Raw genomic sequence first — 18,461 nt, 5'->3', positions numbered from 1 at the left:
TGTTTTTGTTCAACCTTATGTTGTTTTTAGTACTATATTGATTGTTGGGTTTAGAGTTGGCAAGAAAGGCATTTCACTGTACTTGTGCACGTGACATTAAAAGTTTAAACTATACTTAGTACGCATCTCAATGGACTTCAAGGAAGGTCATTGTACGTCTCCTTATTTCCTCTCTTCCAGGATAAGTACCTGCACACCAACTGCCTGGCAGCCCTGGCCAATATGTCAGCCCAGTTCCGCTGCTTACACCAGTACGCTGCCCAGCGCATCATCAGGTGAGGTTTAGTAGGCACTCTGTAGAACTAGTGTTGACTGTCAGCACAGACACTGGTATGGCCAAAGCATTTTAACTGGTATTGATATGGCCAACTGTAGACTGAAGAGGTTTAGCAGGTCAGGGTACAGCCAGGCCTGGTGTTAGGTTAGAAAAGGTGTCTCCCAACGGGTCGATCACCAGCTACCAGTAGCTACCAGCCTACCAGCCTATGAGTAGCTCGCCAAACAATTCTGAAAGTACAAGCAATTTAAGTGTTCCACCACAAACTGTCATAAACAAATCCCACAAGTATCTGACACTGCAAACTCCCAGCTACTATTTAATCAACACAACATTATCCCAACCCTGGTTATCCACTATTGGCTTAAAAAAAAAAAAATCTAACACTATCTGCCAATTAATTTCCAGCAAAATTGCCCATCTGTCTGTCTGTCTGTCTGTCTGTCTGTCTGGTGAACGCGTTTGTCTATCACTCCGTGTCTAGACAGCCTGTTGATGTGATAACCGTCTTGTGGGTTGACAGAAAACTTTTCCCCAAATCCTTCTCAATGAAATGTTAACTGCAAAGTAGGCTTACCTAGCAGAATTATATCTGGAGGAAGTACAGCGTAGTCGGAAAGTATTCAAACCCCTTGACTTTTTCCACATTTTGTTACGTTACAGCCTTATACTAAAATTGATTACATTGTTTTTTCCCATCAATCTACACACAATACTCCATAATGACAAAGCAAAAACAGGTTTTCAAATTTTAGCAAATGTATGAACTAAATGGAAATATCACATTTACTTAAGTATTCAGACCCTTTACCCAGTACTTTGTTGAAGCACCTTTTGGCAGCGATTACAACCTCAAGTCTTCTTGGGTGTGACGCTACAAGCTTGGCACACTTGTATTTGGCGAGTTTCTCCCATTCTTCTCTGCAGATCCAAAGCTATTTTCAGGTTTCCAGAGATGTTCGATCTGGTTCAAGTCCGGGCATTGACTGAGCCACTAAAGGACATTCAGAGACTTGTCCCGAAGCCACTCCTGTGTTGTCTTGGCTGTGTGCTTAGGGTTGTTATCCTGTTGGAAGGTGAAACTTTGCCCCAGTCTGAGGTCCTGCACACTCTGGAGCAGCTTTTCATCAAGGATCTCTGTGCTTTGCGCAGTTGATCTTTCCCTCAATCTTGACTAGTCTCCCAGTCCCTGCCGCTGAAAATCATCCCCACAGCATGATGCTGCCACCACCATGCTTCACCATAGGGATGGTGCCAGGTTTCCTCCAGACGGGACGCTTGGAATTCAGGCCAAAGAGTTCAATCTTGGTTTCATCAGACCAGATAATCTTGCTTCTCATGGTCTTCGAGTTCTCTAGGTGGTTTTTGGCAAACTGCAAGCTGGCTGTCATGTGCTTTTTACTGAGTAGTGGATTCTATCTGGTCACTCTACCATAAAGGCGTAATTGGTGGAGTGCTACAGAGATGTTTGTCCTTCTAGAAGGTTCTCCCACCTCCACAGAGAACTCTGGAGCTCTGTCAGAGTGATCATTGGATTCTTGGTAACCTCCCTGACCAAGGCCCTTCTCCCCCGATTGCTCAGTTTGGCTGGGAGGCCAGCTTAAGTAAGAGTCTTGGTAACTTGGAGTCTTCCTGACTTGTTCCATTTAAGAATGATGGAGGCCACTATGTTCTTGACGACCTTCAATGTTGCAGACATTTTTTGGTACCCTTCCCCAGATCTGTACCTCAGCACAATCCTCTCTCGGAGCTCTACGGACAATTCCTTCGACCTCATGGCTTGGTTTTTGCTCTGACATGCACTGTCAACTGTGGGACCTTATACAGACAGGTGTGTGCCTTTCATGTCCAATCAATTGAAGTTACCACAGGTGGACTCCAATCAAGTTGTAGAAGCATCTCAAGGATGATCAATGGAAACAGGATGTGCCTGAGCTCAATTTCTAATCTCATAGCAAAGGGTCTGAATATTAAAGTATTTCTGTTTTTTATTTGTAATAAACATTTCTAAAACCTGTTTTCTCTCTGTCATTATGGGAATTGTGTGTAGGTTGATGAGGAAACCATTTAAATGAATCAATTTTAGATGTGGAAACGGGGAAGAGGTCTGAATACTTTCCGAATGCACTGTATATCATTTGCATCTATTATTGGTTATTTGAGAACTTTGCCATGAATTGAGCAGCACCAGTACAGAACCATTGCTAGATCAGCACATTAGGTGGCACATTGCTCACTCGCTAGATGCACAATTAAAGGGACAGATTTTTGCGGGCATTGATTAGAATCCCCATTAGTCGGCGCCACGGGGGATCCAGTTAGTCTTACTGGGGTCTAAACACATAACACATAACACAAAAGACATTACAGACAAAAGTCTTTACATTTAAAATTATTAAACAAATATTAACATGTAGCGTGTGTGCATCTATGCGTTGTTGCTTTATTCATTTTTGAACCCAGGTTTGCTGTTCACCCACCCTATATAAAATGGAAGGGAGTTCCATGCACTAATGGCTCTGTATAATACTGTACATTTCCTTGAATTTGTTCTGGACCTGGGGACTGTGAAAAGACCCCTGGTGGTATCTGTGGTGGGTGGAGTAAGTGTGTGTATCAGTGCTGTGTGTAAGTTGACTATGCAAAAAATAATGACTTTTCAACACATTGTTTCTTATAAAAAACAAGAACTGACTCAGTCAGTCTTTCCTCAACTCTCAGCCAAGAGAGACTGGCATGCATAGTATTAGTATTAGCCCTCTGATTACAACGAAGAGCAAGATGTGCCATGGTTCTGGGCCAGGTGTAGCTTAACTAGGTCTTTCTTTGCTGCACTTGAACATATGACAGGACAATAATCAAGATAAGATGTTTTATTTTATTATTGTTTTATTTTACCTTTATTTAACTAGGCAAGTCAGTTAAGAACAACTTTTTATTTTCAATGACTGCCTAGGAACAGTGGGTTAACTGCCTGTTCAGGAGCAGAACGACAGATTTGTACCTTGTCAGCTCGGGAGTTTTGAACCTGCAAACTTTCGGTTGCTAGTCCAATACTCTAACCACTAGGCTACCCTGCCGCCCCTAGGCTACCTTGGAGCCCGCAGGACTTGCTTTATGGAGTGTGTTGTCAAAAAAGCAGAGCATCTCGTTATTGCAGACATACTTCAACTCCTCTTTACAACCGTTTAATCTCTGTTTTGACCATGAAAGTTTACAATCTGAGGTAACACCAAGTAACTTTGGTCTACTCAACTTGTTCAACAGCCAGCACAATTCATTACATGCCTCAGCTGAGGTCTTGAACTTAGGGAATGATTTGTACCAAATGCAATGCTCTTCATTTCAGTGACTTCATTATATGTGGTTGCTGATGCATATATTGTTGAATCATCAGCATCATACGTTGACTCATGTGCTTTGTTTAATGCCAGTGACAGGTCATGGGTAAAAATAGGAAAGAGTAGAGGGCCTAGAGAGCTGCCCTGCGGTACACCACACTTGACATGTTTGATATTAGAGAAGCTTCCATTAAAGAAAACCCTCTGAATTCTATTAGATAGCTCTGAATCCACGATATGGCAGAGGTTGAAAAGCCATAACACATACATTTTCTCAACAACAGGTTATGGTCGATAATGTCAAAGGATGCAATGAAATGTAACAGTACAGCTCCCACAATCTTCTTATTATCAATTTCTTTCAACCAATCATCAGTCATTTGTGTCAGTACAGTACATGTTGAGTGTCCTTCTCTATAAGCATGTTGAAAGTCTGTTGTTAATTTGTTTACAGAGTAATGGCATTGTATTTTTATCAAACACAATTCTTCCAACAGTTTGCAGCAAGCTGATAGGTCTCCTGTTAGAACCCGTAAAGGCTGCTTTACCACTCTTGGGAAGCGGAATGACTTTGGCTTCCCTCCAGGCCTGAGGATAAAGACTTTCCTCTAGGCTCAGATTATAGGCATGACAGATAGGAGTGGCTATAGAGTCAGCTACCATCCTCAGTAACTTTCCATCTAAGTTGTCAATGCCAGGAGGTTTGTCATTATTGATCGATAACAATACATTTTCCACCTCTCCTGCATTAATAACTTCACAAAATTCAAACGTACAAAGCTTTTCTTTTGTTATTAGCTTTTTTATGCATTTAGTACAATGGCTCACCGTTCGTTTTTGGCATTTCCTGCCTAAGTTTGCCCACTCATTAAAATATTTCTCAACATCAAATGGTTTTGTGATTAATACGCCATCTGATTCAATGAAAGATGGAGTTGAATTTGTTTTTCTGCCCATAATTAAATTTAAAGTACTCAAGTTTTCCCTCCCATTTTTCTTTGTCATTGATCTTGGCTTCATAATAATTCTTCTTCTTTTTGTTGAGTTTAGTCACATAATTTCTGAATTTGCAGTAAATCCGATGGGCAGCCAGACTTATTAGCCACTCCTTTTGTCCATCTTTTTCAACCATAGTTTTTCAATTCCTCATCAATCCAGTGAGCATTAATAGTTCTAACAGGTGCATGTTTATCAATAATTGGAGGAAGCATAAATTCATCAAGTGCAGTGTCTGGACCAACAAATATTTCTATTGTACAACATATTTTGTAGATGACAATCTCTTATACACTATTTTAGGCACAGCTTTTGGAACTTTGGCTTTACTGGATAGACCCACTATATTTTGATCACTTGGTACGGATACAGCTTTAGAACATAGTTCTACAATATTAGGAAAAATATGATCAATACATGTGGATTATCTCCTGTAGTGTTTGTAAACACAGTGTTAACACTCAGTATCTAAATAATATAATGTGAAATGCTCGACTGTTTACATCACATAGACTGAGGGTACTTTCTTGGGGACCTGAATATTGACTGGTTATCATCAAGAAGAAGCTTCTCACTGTAACCAATACCTGTAATCTGGTTCGGGTTATTAATCAACCTACCAGACTTGGTGGCCTATAGCAACACCCCAAAAGAAAAGGATTTAGATGTGCAAGGTGAACCTGCAACCACAACACTTCAATAACATATGCTCTAAGCATTACAGGGTTATGGCTCTGAATATATACAGCAACACCTCCCCCATAAGCGTTCCTGTCTCTTCTATTATTTTTTATTATTCCTTTTTTGAACCTTTATTTAACTAGGCAAGTCAGTTAAAGAACAAATTCTTATTTTGTTGTTGTGGAGAGACAGTTCGATACTGGTAGACTGGCGAGTATTATCCAGGCTAAAAACAGGGCTGGCTGTGCAGAAGTTCAAAGCCGCTGGCAGTGGCTAAAAATGACTAAACAGCTTGTAGCTAATTAGCTGGTTAGCTTCTGGAGGTTCTTGAATGTATTCTAAAATTAAAAATAATAGCGATTCAGGTTACCGGAAGGTATAATCGAATTAAAAATCGAAAAGAGGTTGAAAATAAATATGGGTCCAGTGAGTGGTTGGGCTGGCTGGGGACACGGCGATTCAGACAGTTAAGCAGGCCTGTGCTAACAAGCTAACAGTTAGTAGGCCGGGGCTAAACAAGCTAGCAGTTAGCAGACCGGGGCTAAACAAGCTAGCAGTTAGCAGACCGGGGCTAAACAAGCTAGCAGTTAGCAAGCAAGCAGACCGGGTTAGCAAGCAAGCAGAAAGCAGGGGCTAGAAAGTTAGCCTTTGGGGGACGTCGCGATGGGGTTAAGTCTGTTTTTGCCTCTTCATGTGGTGACGTCGATAGACCGGTCGGGGAATTAGTAGGGTTCCAAGTTGCTTTAGGTAGCTAGCAGGCCTAGCTGTTTAGCATAATGGGCCTTCAGCGGGCGTCGTGCCTGAGGGGAGTATGCTTCGGTGGTAGCACAGGAGCTCTGGCCGGGCTAGCTTCAAACTAAGTGGATGGAAACGTTAGCCAGGAGTAGTCATCCGGGGTTGCGGTTAGCTAGTTGTGAAGATCCAGATGAAAATGTTCAGTTTGCGGTGGGAATCCGGGGATAAAAATAATAGGTCCGTTATGCTCTGGTTAGAGACACGTTGTTCGAACTGGCAAGAGCTTTCCGAGCTAAAGGTTAGCTGATGACCACTGGCAATGGTTTGCTGACTGATAGCTGGTAGTTAGCTGGCTAGCTTCAGTTGAGGGATTCCAGATCCGAAGTAAATATAGATACTTTAGAGAGAAAAAAGCAGATCCACGCTACATTGGGTGAGGCGGATTGCAGGAGAGTATTTAGATGTTGAGGTTTAGCAAAATATTTTAAAAGATGTGCGAAGAAAAATATGTAAAAAACGATATATACAAGGGACACGACAGGACAAAGACGTCTGACTGCTATGCCATCTTGGAATACATCGATCAGTTGGTGTGTGTAAATGTGTTTGTGTGTGCTGCAGGGTTGAAGCTTCGAACCCATAGGGTTGGCTCTCATCCCTTCCAGGCTTTTGGGAGGGAAGATGGACAGTGAGCCAGTCATACTGGATGTAAGCAATGTCCCCACGTGCTCTGGCAGCTTTCATGGTAGGGATAAGTTATTTCCTCTTATGGCGCACAACTTCAGGATAGTCCTCATTGAGGAAGATGTTTGTTCCTCTCAAGTTCTTTGTTCTTTCCAGACAGCTAACTTGTCATTGAACCTCAGGAACTTGACCACTATCGGCCTGGGTCTGTCACCTGGGCCGGTGGTAGGTTTTTCAGTCCTGTGGGCGCACTCCACCTCAATCTTCCTGTGTTGTGCATATTCAATTTCTCTGAGATAATTTCCCTCACTTTGTCCTCAGACTCCATCGTGGAGATTCTGGACTTCCGACCACAACAATGTTGTTCCGCCTTGATTGTCCCTCAAGATAATCCAATTTCTCCGTCATTGTTTTCATGGATTCACATACATAACTGATGTCCTCTCTGCGATTTACAGATTGCTGTCATCTTGCCGTTTTCCTGTTTAATCTCACTGGCCTGACCCTGGGAGAACTGCAAACTTGTCTTCAGGTCCTGGACCTCTCATTCTATTATTAGTTGACTCCACCAGTATTTGGACACAACAATTGAAGCTATGTTCTTGTTGTTGTAACATCTGATGGTCAAACTATTTTTGTTCATTTAAAAGACGCTTCACTTGTCATGGAGAGACACCACTGCCCTCAATGGTACACCTGCTGGCTTTGGTGTTTGTTATGGAGAGACACCACTGCCCTCAACAGTACACCTGCTGGCTTTGGTGTTTGTCATGGAGAGACACCACTGTCCTCAACGGTACACCTGCTGGCTTTGGTGTTTGTCATGGAGAGACACCACTGCCCTCAACGGTACACCTGCTGGCTTTGGTGTTTGTCATGGAGAGACACCACTGTCCTCAATGGTACACCTGCTGGCTTTGGTGTTTGTCATGGTAGCTACGTAGGTTACGCTGGTACTCGCAGTTCCAGACAGGGCAGGTTGCAGGGAAGATGGGAAACAACAACAAACAGCAGGGATCTAGACATCCACAAGCCCGGGACAATCCATGGTTTCAGCCACAATGGCTAACCGCGTCACAGGCTCTGTTCAAGCCCTCAAACACCTGCTAGCTTGATAGGCAGCTAGCTAGCAGCTAGGGCTCCCGGGTGGCGCATTGGTCTAAGACACTGCATCTCAGTGCTAGTGGCGTCACTACAGACCCTGGTTTGATTCCAGGGCGGTGCACAATTGGCCCAGCGTCGTCCTCGTTAGGTTTTGGCCGGGGTAGGTCATCGTTGTAAATAAGAATTTGTTCTTAACTGACTTGCCTAGTTAAATAAAAGTTAAATAAAATAAATAAATACGCCAAGCAGCTCCTCAGACCTGGCCTTGGTCGGCAGGATCACTGGACAGATCGTAGCGGTCTAAAGATAGCTAGCTAGCAACCTAACTGTTTCAATAGACTTTCAAAACCTTCCAAAACAACTAACCGAGCTCTCCCTCATTCCACATTCAACAGGATGCGGAACAAGGGAATTGCACAAAGAAATTGACTTCTGATGTGATTTAAGCATTAGAATGGACTCAGAACATCCAGTGTCGTTGATCTCTATCAATAATTGTAATTTTGAGTGAAAAACTAAACAAATCAGAAAAAGTAAAACTCAGAAGATATAAAGCAGAATTTGGGAGGAACAAAACCGATTTTATAGGGCCCTCCTTAGTTATTTATTACCAGGTATGTTGACAAACACTTTCTACTTTCTTGTACAATAAGAACCCTGGGGAAAGTTCCAGGAGAGACGAATGTACCTATTTGAAAGCTAGAAAAATATTAGTAGCTCGCAACGTTTCCCTTCACTGGAACTAAGAGCCCTAGCCCGAACAATGAATAACAGCCCCAGAACATTATTCCTCATCCACTAAACTTTACAGTTGGCACTATGCATTCAAGCAGGTAGCGTTCTCTTGTGTGCATCTGCTCGGCACCCTCCCGCCCGACTAGCATCACTACTCTAGACGGTTCTGACTTAGAATATATGGACAACTATAAATACCTAGGTGTGTGGCTAGTCTGTAAACTCTCCTTCCAGACTCACATTAAGCATCTCCAATCCAAAGTTAAATCTAGAATTGCCTTCCTATTTCGCAACAAAGCCTCCTTCACTCATGCTGCCAAACATACCCTCGTAAAACTGACCATCCTACCGATCCTTGACTTCGGCGATGTCATTTACAAAATAGCCTCCAACACTACTCATCAAATTGGATGCAGTCTATCACAGTGCCATCCGTTTTGTCACCAAAGCCCCATATACTACCCACCACTGCGACCTGTATGTTCTCGTTGTCTGGTCCTCGCTACATATTCGTCACCAAACCCACTGGCTCCAGGTCATCGATAAGTCTTTGCTAGGTAAAGCTCCTCCTTATCTCAGCTCAATGGTCACCATAGTAACACCCACCCGTAGCACATGCTCCAGCAGGTATATTCCACTGGTCATCCCCAATGCCAACACCTCCTTTAGCCGCCTTTCCTTCCAGTTCTCTGCTGCCAATGACTGAAACAAATTGAAAAAAATCACTGAAGTTGGAGACTTATATCTCCCTCACTAACTTTAAGCGTCAGCTGTCAGAGCAGCTTACCGATCGCTGCAGCTGTACACAGCCCATCTGTAAATAGCTCATCCAACCAGCTACCTACCTCATCCCCACTTTTTTTCCTGCTCTTTTGCACACCAGTATTTCTACTTGCACATCCTCACCTGCACATATCACTCCAGTGTAAATTGCTAAATTGTAATTACTAATGCCACTATTGGCCTATTTATTGCCTTACCTCCTTCATTTGCACACACTGTATACACAATTTTCTATTGTGTTATTGACTGTATGATTGTTTGTATGTTTGTTTATGTGTAACTCTGTTGTTTTTGTCGCACTGCTTTGCTCTATCTTGGCCAGGTCGCAGTTGTAAATGAGAACTTGTTCTCAACTGGCCTACCTGGTTAAATAAAGGTGACATTTTTATATTTATATATATATTAGCATCCAATCCTTCGAGGGGGAAAAAAGTATCTACCTGAGTCATAGGTAGCTCCCAGCATCTGTCTGACTCAGTAAGATTTTCCTCCAAAGCCTCTTAATCAGTATTCCTGGATTTTGTAGTTTTCTTGGCTTTTCACTTTTTCACTCTTTTTAAATCCCCAATAAGCCATTTTTATGCCAAAGCGATGAAAGAATCCGTTCAAAATACTATGATGCGTTCTGAGTGCGTCCTTTCTAAATACCTGTAGCAACTGTTTGCATTACGCTAAAGTCCCACCCAGGTCATCTGATATGACTGGAAAGCTTATCTTATTGGCTACACAACTGTCCATCTTTCATTTGAACCACTCCTCAGTTGAAAGATAAAAACAACACACTTTTGGTGCTCAAAGATGTAGTCACTGGGTGGACATTTGATGTTCTTGTTCAGCCATACATTATCGGAGAACATTGATACTAGGCTACTTTTGATCGTAAGAACCTAACAATTCATTTGACACCATGTAGCTCTAGCTCAAACACAGACCACATGTAAGCTTACCTTGTAAGATGTTTGTTGTTTAGTGAAAACAAAGTTTCAAATTGGACTCCTTGACTCTTGGCTGTGAATCGATAATGGTAAGTCACAGGCCAATCAAACAACATATCTGTGGAGTCTATGCTTTAATCACATATCAACATTGTTCAAGAAGCCAAGATCCCCAGCTTTCAGGAGACACCCTGTATTCATGGGTGGGTGCTACCTTTTTCATTTTAGACGACATTGAATTAAACATTTATATCAAGGGGACCCTACAATTTAAGAGGTTAATTAAATGCCCTGATGACTTGATACACAACAACATTATTCCAGATTGCCTCGGTAGCTCTAAGCACACAAACACACTCACTCAAACACTTACTCCACCCTGATTATGTAATCGAGTTGGTCATTAGACAGACATTAGTCATAGTTTGTGAAATATTCATCTTCCCATTTCTATATGCAGTAGCCTAAGCATTGAGATCTCTGCACTGTAGCACCAGAATGTCGTCCAGCCTTTGAAATGACGTCGTTCTATTCTTCATGATACCTCCATGTTAAACCACTAGACTGGCTGTCAGTCTGTGGTTGGCTCTGAATAAAGACATTATCACGTCTCGCGGGTACTCCAGCTGTGAAGCACTCAGTTAGTCAGTCAGTGATGGTAACACTAATGGTTCCAAGCTGTTGAAAGGAAGGAGGATTCACGCATGCACAGGATTCTCCTCTGCTCTCTGTGGTTAGGAGACTTAGCTGTATGAAAGAATGAGACTGTGAAGGGCCAGACCAGTGAGTCACTGACCCAGCACACAGCCCATTTTTACCAGATGGACCCTGGCTAGGACCACACACTTCCTGGCCATGTTCGCTCACTGTCACGGGACAGCTAACCAGAACGACCACACGAGCACTCCTCTTCCTCTCATCAATTCTTTCAGGATTATTTAACACTGTTGCGTGACCACGGGGAAGTGGAAACAGAAATACTCTTTGCGTAGGTGGACACACACACACACAATCCACCGTGTTTTATGATGACTAAGAGAGTAGCCTGCTGACACTATTGTCCGTGTCTTCACTGTTTAGGGATGTAGTGGTGGGGAAGGTAATGTAGTACATATAAGATGTTGGCTGTTTAGGGATATGGTGGTGGGTGGGGAAGGTAATGTAGTACTACATTCATGATTTTGCTCTCAGGGGAATTTCCAAATGTCAGATTTGCACATTTTCTGTCAAGGATTTTTTTAAATAAATTGATGCTTAAAAGAAAAATCACTTTTTAGGTCCATATATTCAGAGGCAGCAGAGGATGAAAGGGCTTTCCACTATGTTAGTGAACACATCCATCATCATCCCTCTATTCCTTCCCAGATGGGCAGTGACATGAATGTGTGAATAGCTCGCAGATTAGATTTGACTGTGCGTCAGTTCTTAAGAGGAACGTGTGGCGCTTGTGAGGAAAGGAGGCAGGCATGTTATTATCATTTTATAACACTGTCTTCATATCTGCATCTCAGGCGCTTTGCAAACAACCACCAAGCCTCCTTTCATCATCACGCTACACTGTAGTTTTCCCAAACAAATATTATAACCTTATTATGGGAATTCTAAGAGCATGTTACGTCTGTTAAGTCTGTTAAGTCTGTCTATAACTCCAATCCATGGGTAAAGCATTGATTATAAATGAACAGTCAATGTCATAAAGGAGAAGCACCTATCTATACCAATGATTTTACTGCATGCTCAAGGCTAATGTCAATGTTAGCACTACAGAGAATGAGAGAAGGAGTGGATTACCTGTCTGCTGAGCCTAGTTTAGTTGGGTCAATCACATACAGTTGAAGTCGGAAGTTTAAATACACTTAGGTTGGAGTCATTAAAACTCGTTTTTCAACCACTTCACAAATTTCTTGTTAATAACAAACTATAGTTTTGGCAAGTCTGTTAGGACATCTATGTTGTGCATGACACAAGTAATTTTATTATTTCATTTATAATTCACTGTGTCACAGTAAACTTCTGACCCACTGGGAATGTGATGAAAGAAATAAAAGATTAAATAAATCATTCTCGATACTATTATTCTGACATTTCACATTCTTAAAGTAAAGTGGTGATCTTAACTGACCTCGGACAGGGAATTCTTACTGGGATTAAATGTCAGGAATTATGAAAAACTGAGTTTAAATGTATTTGGCTAAGAAGTATGTAGACTTCTGACTTCAACTGTATATAACAATTTATTATAATATGCATTTGACTACCTCGGTCACTGTGGCTGTAATATTACAAGTGAAAAACCCAAATCTGCTTCCTTTTCACCTCTTTTACTATGCCACCCTTTTTATTAACAACATTCTCAGCTCTTCTCCAGAAAAACACTTATCAAACAAAAAACAGACAAAATATATATGTATATGTTTTTCCCTCCTCTCCTCTGTTGCCCTTGTCTTTCAGGTGTGACAGCCTCCACATAAGGAGATACTGTTCTTTACAAAGATACTGTTCTGTACAATATGGACACTACCTTTCAAAAGTTTGGGGTCTCTTAGAAATGTCCTTGTTTTCCATGAAAACATACATGAAATGATTCGCATAATGAATAGGAAATATAGTCAAGACGTTGACAACGTTATAAATAATGATTTTTAATTGAAATAATAATTGTCCTTCAAACGTAGTTTTCGTCAAAGATTCCTCCGTTTGTAGCAATTACAGCCTTGCAGACCTTTGTGGAGGTGATCTGAAGAGATCTCACCCCATGCTTCCTGAAGCACCTCCCACAACTTGGATTGGCTTGATGGGCACTTCTTACGTACCATACGGTCAAGCTGCTCCCACAACAGCTCAATAGGGTTGAGATCCGGTGACTGTGCTGTCCACTCCATTATAGACAGAATACCAGCTGACTGCTTCTTCCCTAAATAGTTCTTGCATAGTTTGGTGCTGTGCTTTGGGTCATTGTCCTGTTGTAGGAGGAAATTGGCTCCAATTAAGCGCCGTCCACAGGTATGGCATGGCCTTGTACGAATGTTCTTCTATGTGATCCGAACACCTCAAACATAGATTTGTCAGTCCATAACACTTTTTTCCAATCTTCCTCTGTCCAGTGTCTGTGTTATTTTGCCCATCTTAATATTTTCTTTTTATTGGCCAGTCTGAGATATGGCTTTTTCTTTGCAACTCTGCCTAAAGGCCAGCATCCCAGATTCGCCTCTTCACTGTTGACGTTGAGACTGGTGTTTTGCAGGTACTCTTTACTGAAGCTGCCAGTTAAGGACTTGTGAGGCATCTGTTTCTCAAACTAGACAGTCTAATGTACTTGTCCTCTTGCTCAGTTGTGCACCGGGGCCTCCCACTCCTCTTTCTATTCTGGTTAGTGCCAGTTTGCGCTGTTCTGTGAAGGGAGTAGTACACAGTGTTGTACGAGATCTTAAGTTTCTTGACAATTTCTCGCATGGAATAGCCTTCATTTCTCCGAACAAGAATAGACTGAGGAGTTTCTGAAGAAAGGTCTTTGTTTCTGGCCATTTTGAGCCTGTAATCGAACTCACAAATGCTGGTTTTCCAGATACTCAACTAGTCTAAAGGCCAGTTTTATTGCTTCTTTAATCAGAACAACAGTTTTCAGCTGTGCTAACAAAATTGCAAAAGGGTTTTCTTTTTATTATTTATTGATCAATTAGCATTTTAAAATGATAAACTTGAATTAGCTAACACAACGTGCCATTGGAACACAGGAGTGATGGTTGCTGATAATGGACCTATGTACGCCTATGTAGATATTACATAAAAAATCAGTTTCCATCTGCAGTAGTCATTTACAACATTAACAATTTCTACACTGTATTTCTGATCAATTTGATGTTATTTTAATGGACAAAAAAAATAGCTTTTCTTTCATAAACATGGACATTTCTAAGTGACCCCAAACTTTTGAAACGTAGTGTATTTCTCTCGCTCCAGGTGCAGTAGCCTCAAACACTGGCTGGTCACTGCGGGCGACGCACAAAGGGAGGAGCTTTTGCACTTGCTTATTCATTCTCTATGCTTCCAGGTTAAGCTACAGTTTTATGCTTCCAGGTTAAGCTACAGTTTTATGCTTCCAGGTTAAGCTACAGTTTTATGCTTCAAGGTTAAACCAGACTAGTCCTATGCTTCCAGGTTAAACCAGACTCTAGTCCTATGCTTCCAGGTTGAACAGGACTCTAGTCCTAGGCTTACAGGTTAAACCAGACTCTAGTCCTATCCTTCCAGGTTAAACCGGACTCTAGTCCTAGGCTTACAGGTTAAACCAGACTCTAGTCCTATGCTTCTAGGTTAAACCAGACTCTAGTCCTATGCTTCTAGGTTGAACTGGACTCTAGTCCTAGGCTTACAGGTTAAACCAGACTCTAGTCCTATGCTTCTAGGTTGAACTGGACTCTAGTCCTAGGCTTACAGGTTAAACCAGACTCTAGTCCTATGCTTCTAGGTTAAACCAGACTCTAGTCCTATGCTTCTAGGTTAAACCAGACTCTAGTCCTATGCTTCTAGGTTAAACCAGACTCTAGTCCTATGCTTCTAGGTTAAACCAGACTCTAGTCCTATGCTTCTAGGTTAAACCAGACTCTAGTCCTATGCTTCTAGGTTAAACCAGACTCTAGTCCTATGCTTCTAGGTTGAACCGGACTCTAGTCCTATGCTTCTAGGTTAAACCGGACTCTAGTCCTATGCTTCTAGGTTGAACCGGACTCTAGTCCTATGCTTCTAGGTTAAACCAGACTCTAGTCCTATGCTTCTAGGTTAAACCAGACTCTAGTCCTATGCTTCTAGGTTAAACCGGACTCTAGTCCTATGCTTACAGGTTAAACCAGACTCTAGTCCTATGCTTCTAGGTTGAACCAGACTCTAGTCCTATGCTTCTAGGTTAAACCGGACTCTAGTCCTATGCTTCTAGGTTGAACCGGACTCTAGTCCTATGCTTCTAGGTTAAACCGGACTCTAGTCCTATGCTTCTAGGTTAAACCAGACTCTAGTCCTATGCTTCTAGGTTAAACCGGACTCTAGTCCTATGCTTCTAGGTTGAACCAGACTCTAGTCCTATGCTTCTAGGTTAAACCGGACTCTAGTCCTATGCTTCTAGGTTGAACCGGACTCTAGTCCTATGCTTCTAGGTTAAACCAGACTCTAGTCCTATGCTTCTAGGTTAAACCAGACTCTAGTCCTATGCTTCTAGGTTAAACCGGACTCTAGTCCTATGCTTACAGGTTAAACCAGACTCTAGTCCTATGCTTCTAGGTTGAACCAGACTCTAGTCCTATGCTTCTAGGTTGAACCGGACTCTATTACTACCAATTTGCTGCCTTTCCCCTGCTTCTTTCTTTCTTTTTCATGTTTCTATGATTTTTCATTCCGTTCTGACTGCTGCATGGGCACTGACTCTTTGCTTGGCATGCTGGGTACAGCCCTGCACGGGTGAGAATTTTAAACCTGAGCCCTACCCATGCCGCAACATTCAGGCCCTACCCTAACAAGGCCCGATTGCTTCTGCCAATTTTAAGGCCCAGCCTGAAATCAGAAATAACTCCCTCTGTTAGTGAATCCGTTAACTGCTCCCCTTTGTCTGTCACTCGCTCCCTGCACTCTGCCTGTACCCTAGCTATGGATGAAAAACTGTCCCTACCCGGCCCTAACCCAATGTATAATGTCAGGGCCCGTCGGGCTCGGGTCAGATTGCAGGCCTCTGCCACCCGACCTGGGAGTCCAGTCCCCTATGCAGGCCTTATCCCAGCATTAGAGCTCTGCCACCCGACCCGGGAGTCCAGTCCCCTATGCAGGCCTTATCCCAGCATTAGAGCTCTGCCACCCGACCCGGGACTCCAGTCCCCTATGCAGGCCTTATCCCAGCATTAGAGCTCTGCCACCCGACCCGGGACTCCAGTCCCCTATGAAGGCCTTATCCCAGCATTAGAGCTCTGCCACCCGACCCGGGACTCCAGTCCCCTATGAAGGCCTTATCCCAGCATTAGAGCTCTGCCACCCGACCCGGTAGTCCAGTCCCCTATGCAGGCCTTATCCCAGCATTAGAGCTTTGCCACCCGACCCGGGACTCCAGTCCCCTATGCAGGCCTTATCCCAGCATTAGAGCTCTGCCACCTGACCCGGGACTCCAGTCCCCTATGCAGGCCTTATCCCAGCATTAGAGCTCTGCCACCCGACCCGGGAGTCCAATCCCCTATGCAGGCCTTATCCCAGCATTAGAGCTCTGCCACCCGACCCGGGAGTCTAGTCCCCTATGCAGGCCTTATCCCAGCTTTAGAGCTCTGCCACCTGACCCGGGACTCCAGTCCCCTATGCAGGCCGTATCCCAGTCCCCTATGCAGGCCTTATCCCAGCATTAGAGCTCTGCCACCCGACCCGGTAGTCCAGTCCCCTATGCAGGCCTTATCCCAGCATTAGAGCTCTGCCACCCGACCCGGGACTCCAGTCCCCTATGCAGGCCTTATCCCAGCATTAGAGCTCTGCCACCTGACCCGGGACTCCAGTCCCCTATGCAGGCCTTATCCCAGCATTAGAGCTCTGCCACCCGACCCGGGAGTCCAGTCCCCTATGCAGGCCTTATCCCAGCATTAGAGCTCTGCCACCCGACCCGGGAGTCCAGTCCCCTATGCAGGCCTTATCCCAGCTTTAGAGCTCTGCCACCTGACCCGGGACTCCAGTCCCCTATGCAGGCCGTATCCCAGTCCCCTATGCAGGCCTTATCCCAGCATTAGAGCTCTGCCACCCGACCCGGGACTCCAGTCCCCTATGCAGCCCTTATCCCAGTCCCCTATGCAGGCCTTATCCCAGCATTAGAGCTCTGCCACCGACCCGAGAGTCCAGTCCCCTATGCAGGCCTTATCCCAGCATTGATGGTGTTAAGCGAGAGCTGAATGGAGCTGAAGGGTGGGACTAATAACAAGATAACCAATGTAAAACATACAGGGTCTGGAAAATGTATATAGGTTCAGAAATTTTGTGAAATTTCAACTGTATGTGTATATGGGATTGTATGGGTATGTGTGTATATATGTGTGTGTGTAAATGTGGATATATACAGTTAAAGTCGGAAATATATTTAAACTCAGTTTTTCACAATTCCTGACATTTAATCCAAGTAAAAATTCCCTGTCTTAGGTCAGTTAGGATCACCACTTTATTTTAAGAATGTGAAATGTCAGAATAATAGTAGAGAGAAGAATTTATTTCAGCTTTTATTTCTTTCATCACATTCCCAGTGGGTCAGAAGTTTACATACACTCAATTAGTATTTGGTAGCATTGCCTTTAAATTATTTAACTTGGGTCAAACGTTTTGGGTAGCCTTCCACAAGCTTCCCACAATAAGTTGCGTGAATTCTGGCCCATTTTAACTGACAGAGCTGGTGTAACTGTGTCAGGTTTGTAGGCCTCCTTGCTCACACATGCTTTTTCAGTTCTGCCCACACATTTTCTATATGATTGAGGTCAGGGCTTTGTGATGGCCACTCCAATACCTTGACTAAGTTGTCCTTAAGCCATTTTGCCACAACTTTGGAAGTATACTTGCGGTCATTGTCCATTTGGAAGACCCATTTGCGACCAAGGTTTAACTTCCTGACTGATGTCTTGAGATGTTGCTTCAATATATCCACAACATTTCCCTCCCTCATGATGCCATCTATGTTGTGAAGTGCACCAGTCCCTCCTGCAGCAAAGCACCCCCACAACATGATGCTGCCACCCTCGTGCTCACGGTTGGGATGGTGTTCTTCGGCTTGCAAGCCACCCCCTTTTTCCTCCAAACATAACGATGGACATTATGGCCAAACGGTTCTATTTTTGTTTCATCAGACCAGAGGACACTAATCCAAAAAGTACGATCTTTGTCCCCATGTGCAGTTGCAAACCATAGTCTGGCTTTTTTATGGCGGTTTTGGAGCAGTGGCTTCTTCCTTTCAGGTAGTGTTACATAGGGCTCATTTTACTGTGGATATAGATACTTTTGTACCTGTTTTTTTGTCCAGCATCTTCACTGGGTCCTTTGCTGTTGTTCTGGGATTCATTTGCACTTTTTGCACCAAAGTACGTTCATCTCTAGAAGACAGAACGCGTCTCCTTCCTGAGCGGTATAATGGCTGCATGGTCCCCATGGTGTTTATACTTGCGTACTATTGTTTGTACAGATGAGTGTGGT

The 18,461-nt window shown here is 43.3% G+C and overlaps 1 protein-coding gene across 4 annotated transcripts in view; it reads left to right on the top strand.

Annotated features, from left to right (window-relative positions):
• Window positions 1-18,461, top strand: part of dym (dymeclin) — a 209,457-nt gene that overhangs the window by 98,155 nt on the left and 92,841 nt on the right. For all 4 annotated transcript variants that reach the window (XM_042326506.1, XM_042326505.1, XM_042326504.1 and 1 more), the window contains exon 13: window positions 181-275. In XM_042326506.1, the coding sequence (XP_042182440.1) occupies window positions 181-275 (95 nt within the window). The remainder of the gene's footprint in view (window positions 1-180; window positions 276-18,461) is intronic.

The sequence above is a fragment of the Oncorhynchus tshawytscha genome, linkage group LG09 (assembly GCF_018296145.1).
Source record: "Oncorhynchus tshawytscha isolate Ot180627B linkage group LG09, Otsh_v2.0, whole genome shotgun sequence".
Taxonomy (NCBI): domain Eukaryota; kingdom Metazoa; phylum Chordata; class Actinopteri; order Salmoniformes; family Salmonidae; genus Oncorhynchus; species Oncorhynchus tshawytscha.
This window is presented reverse-complemented; position numbering and strand designations above follow the sequence as displayed.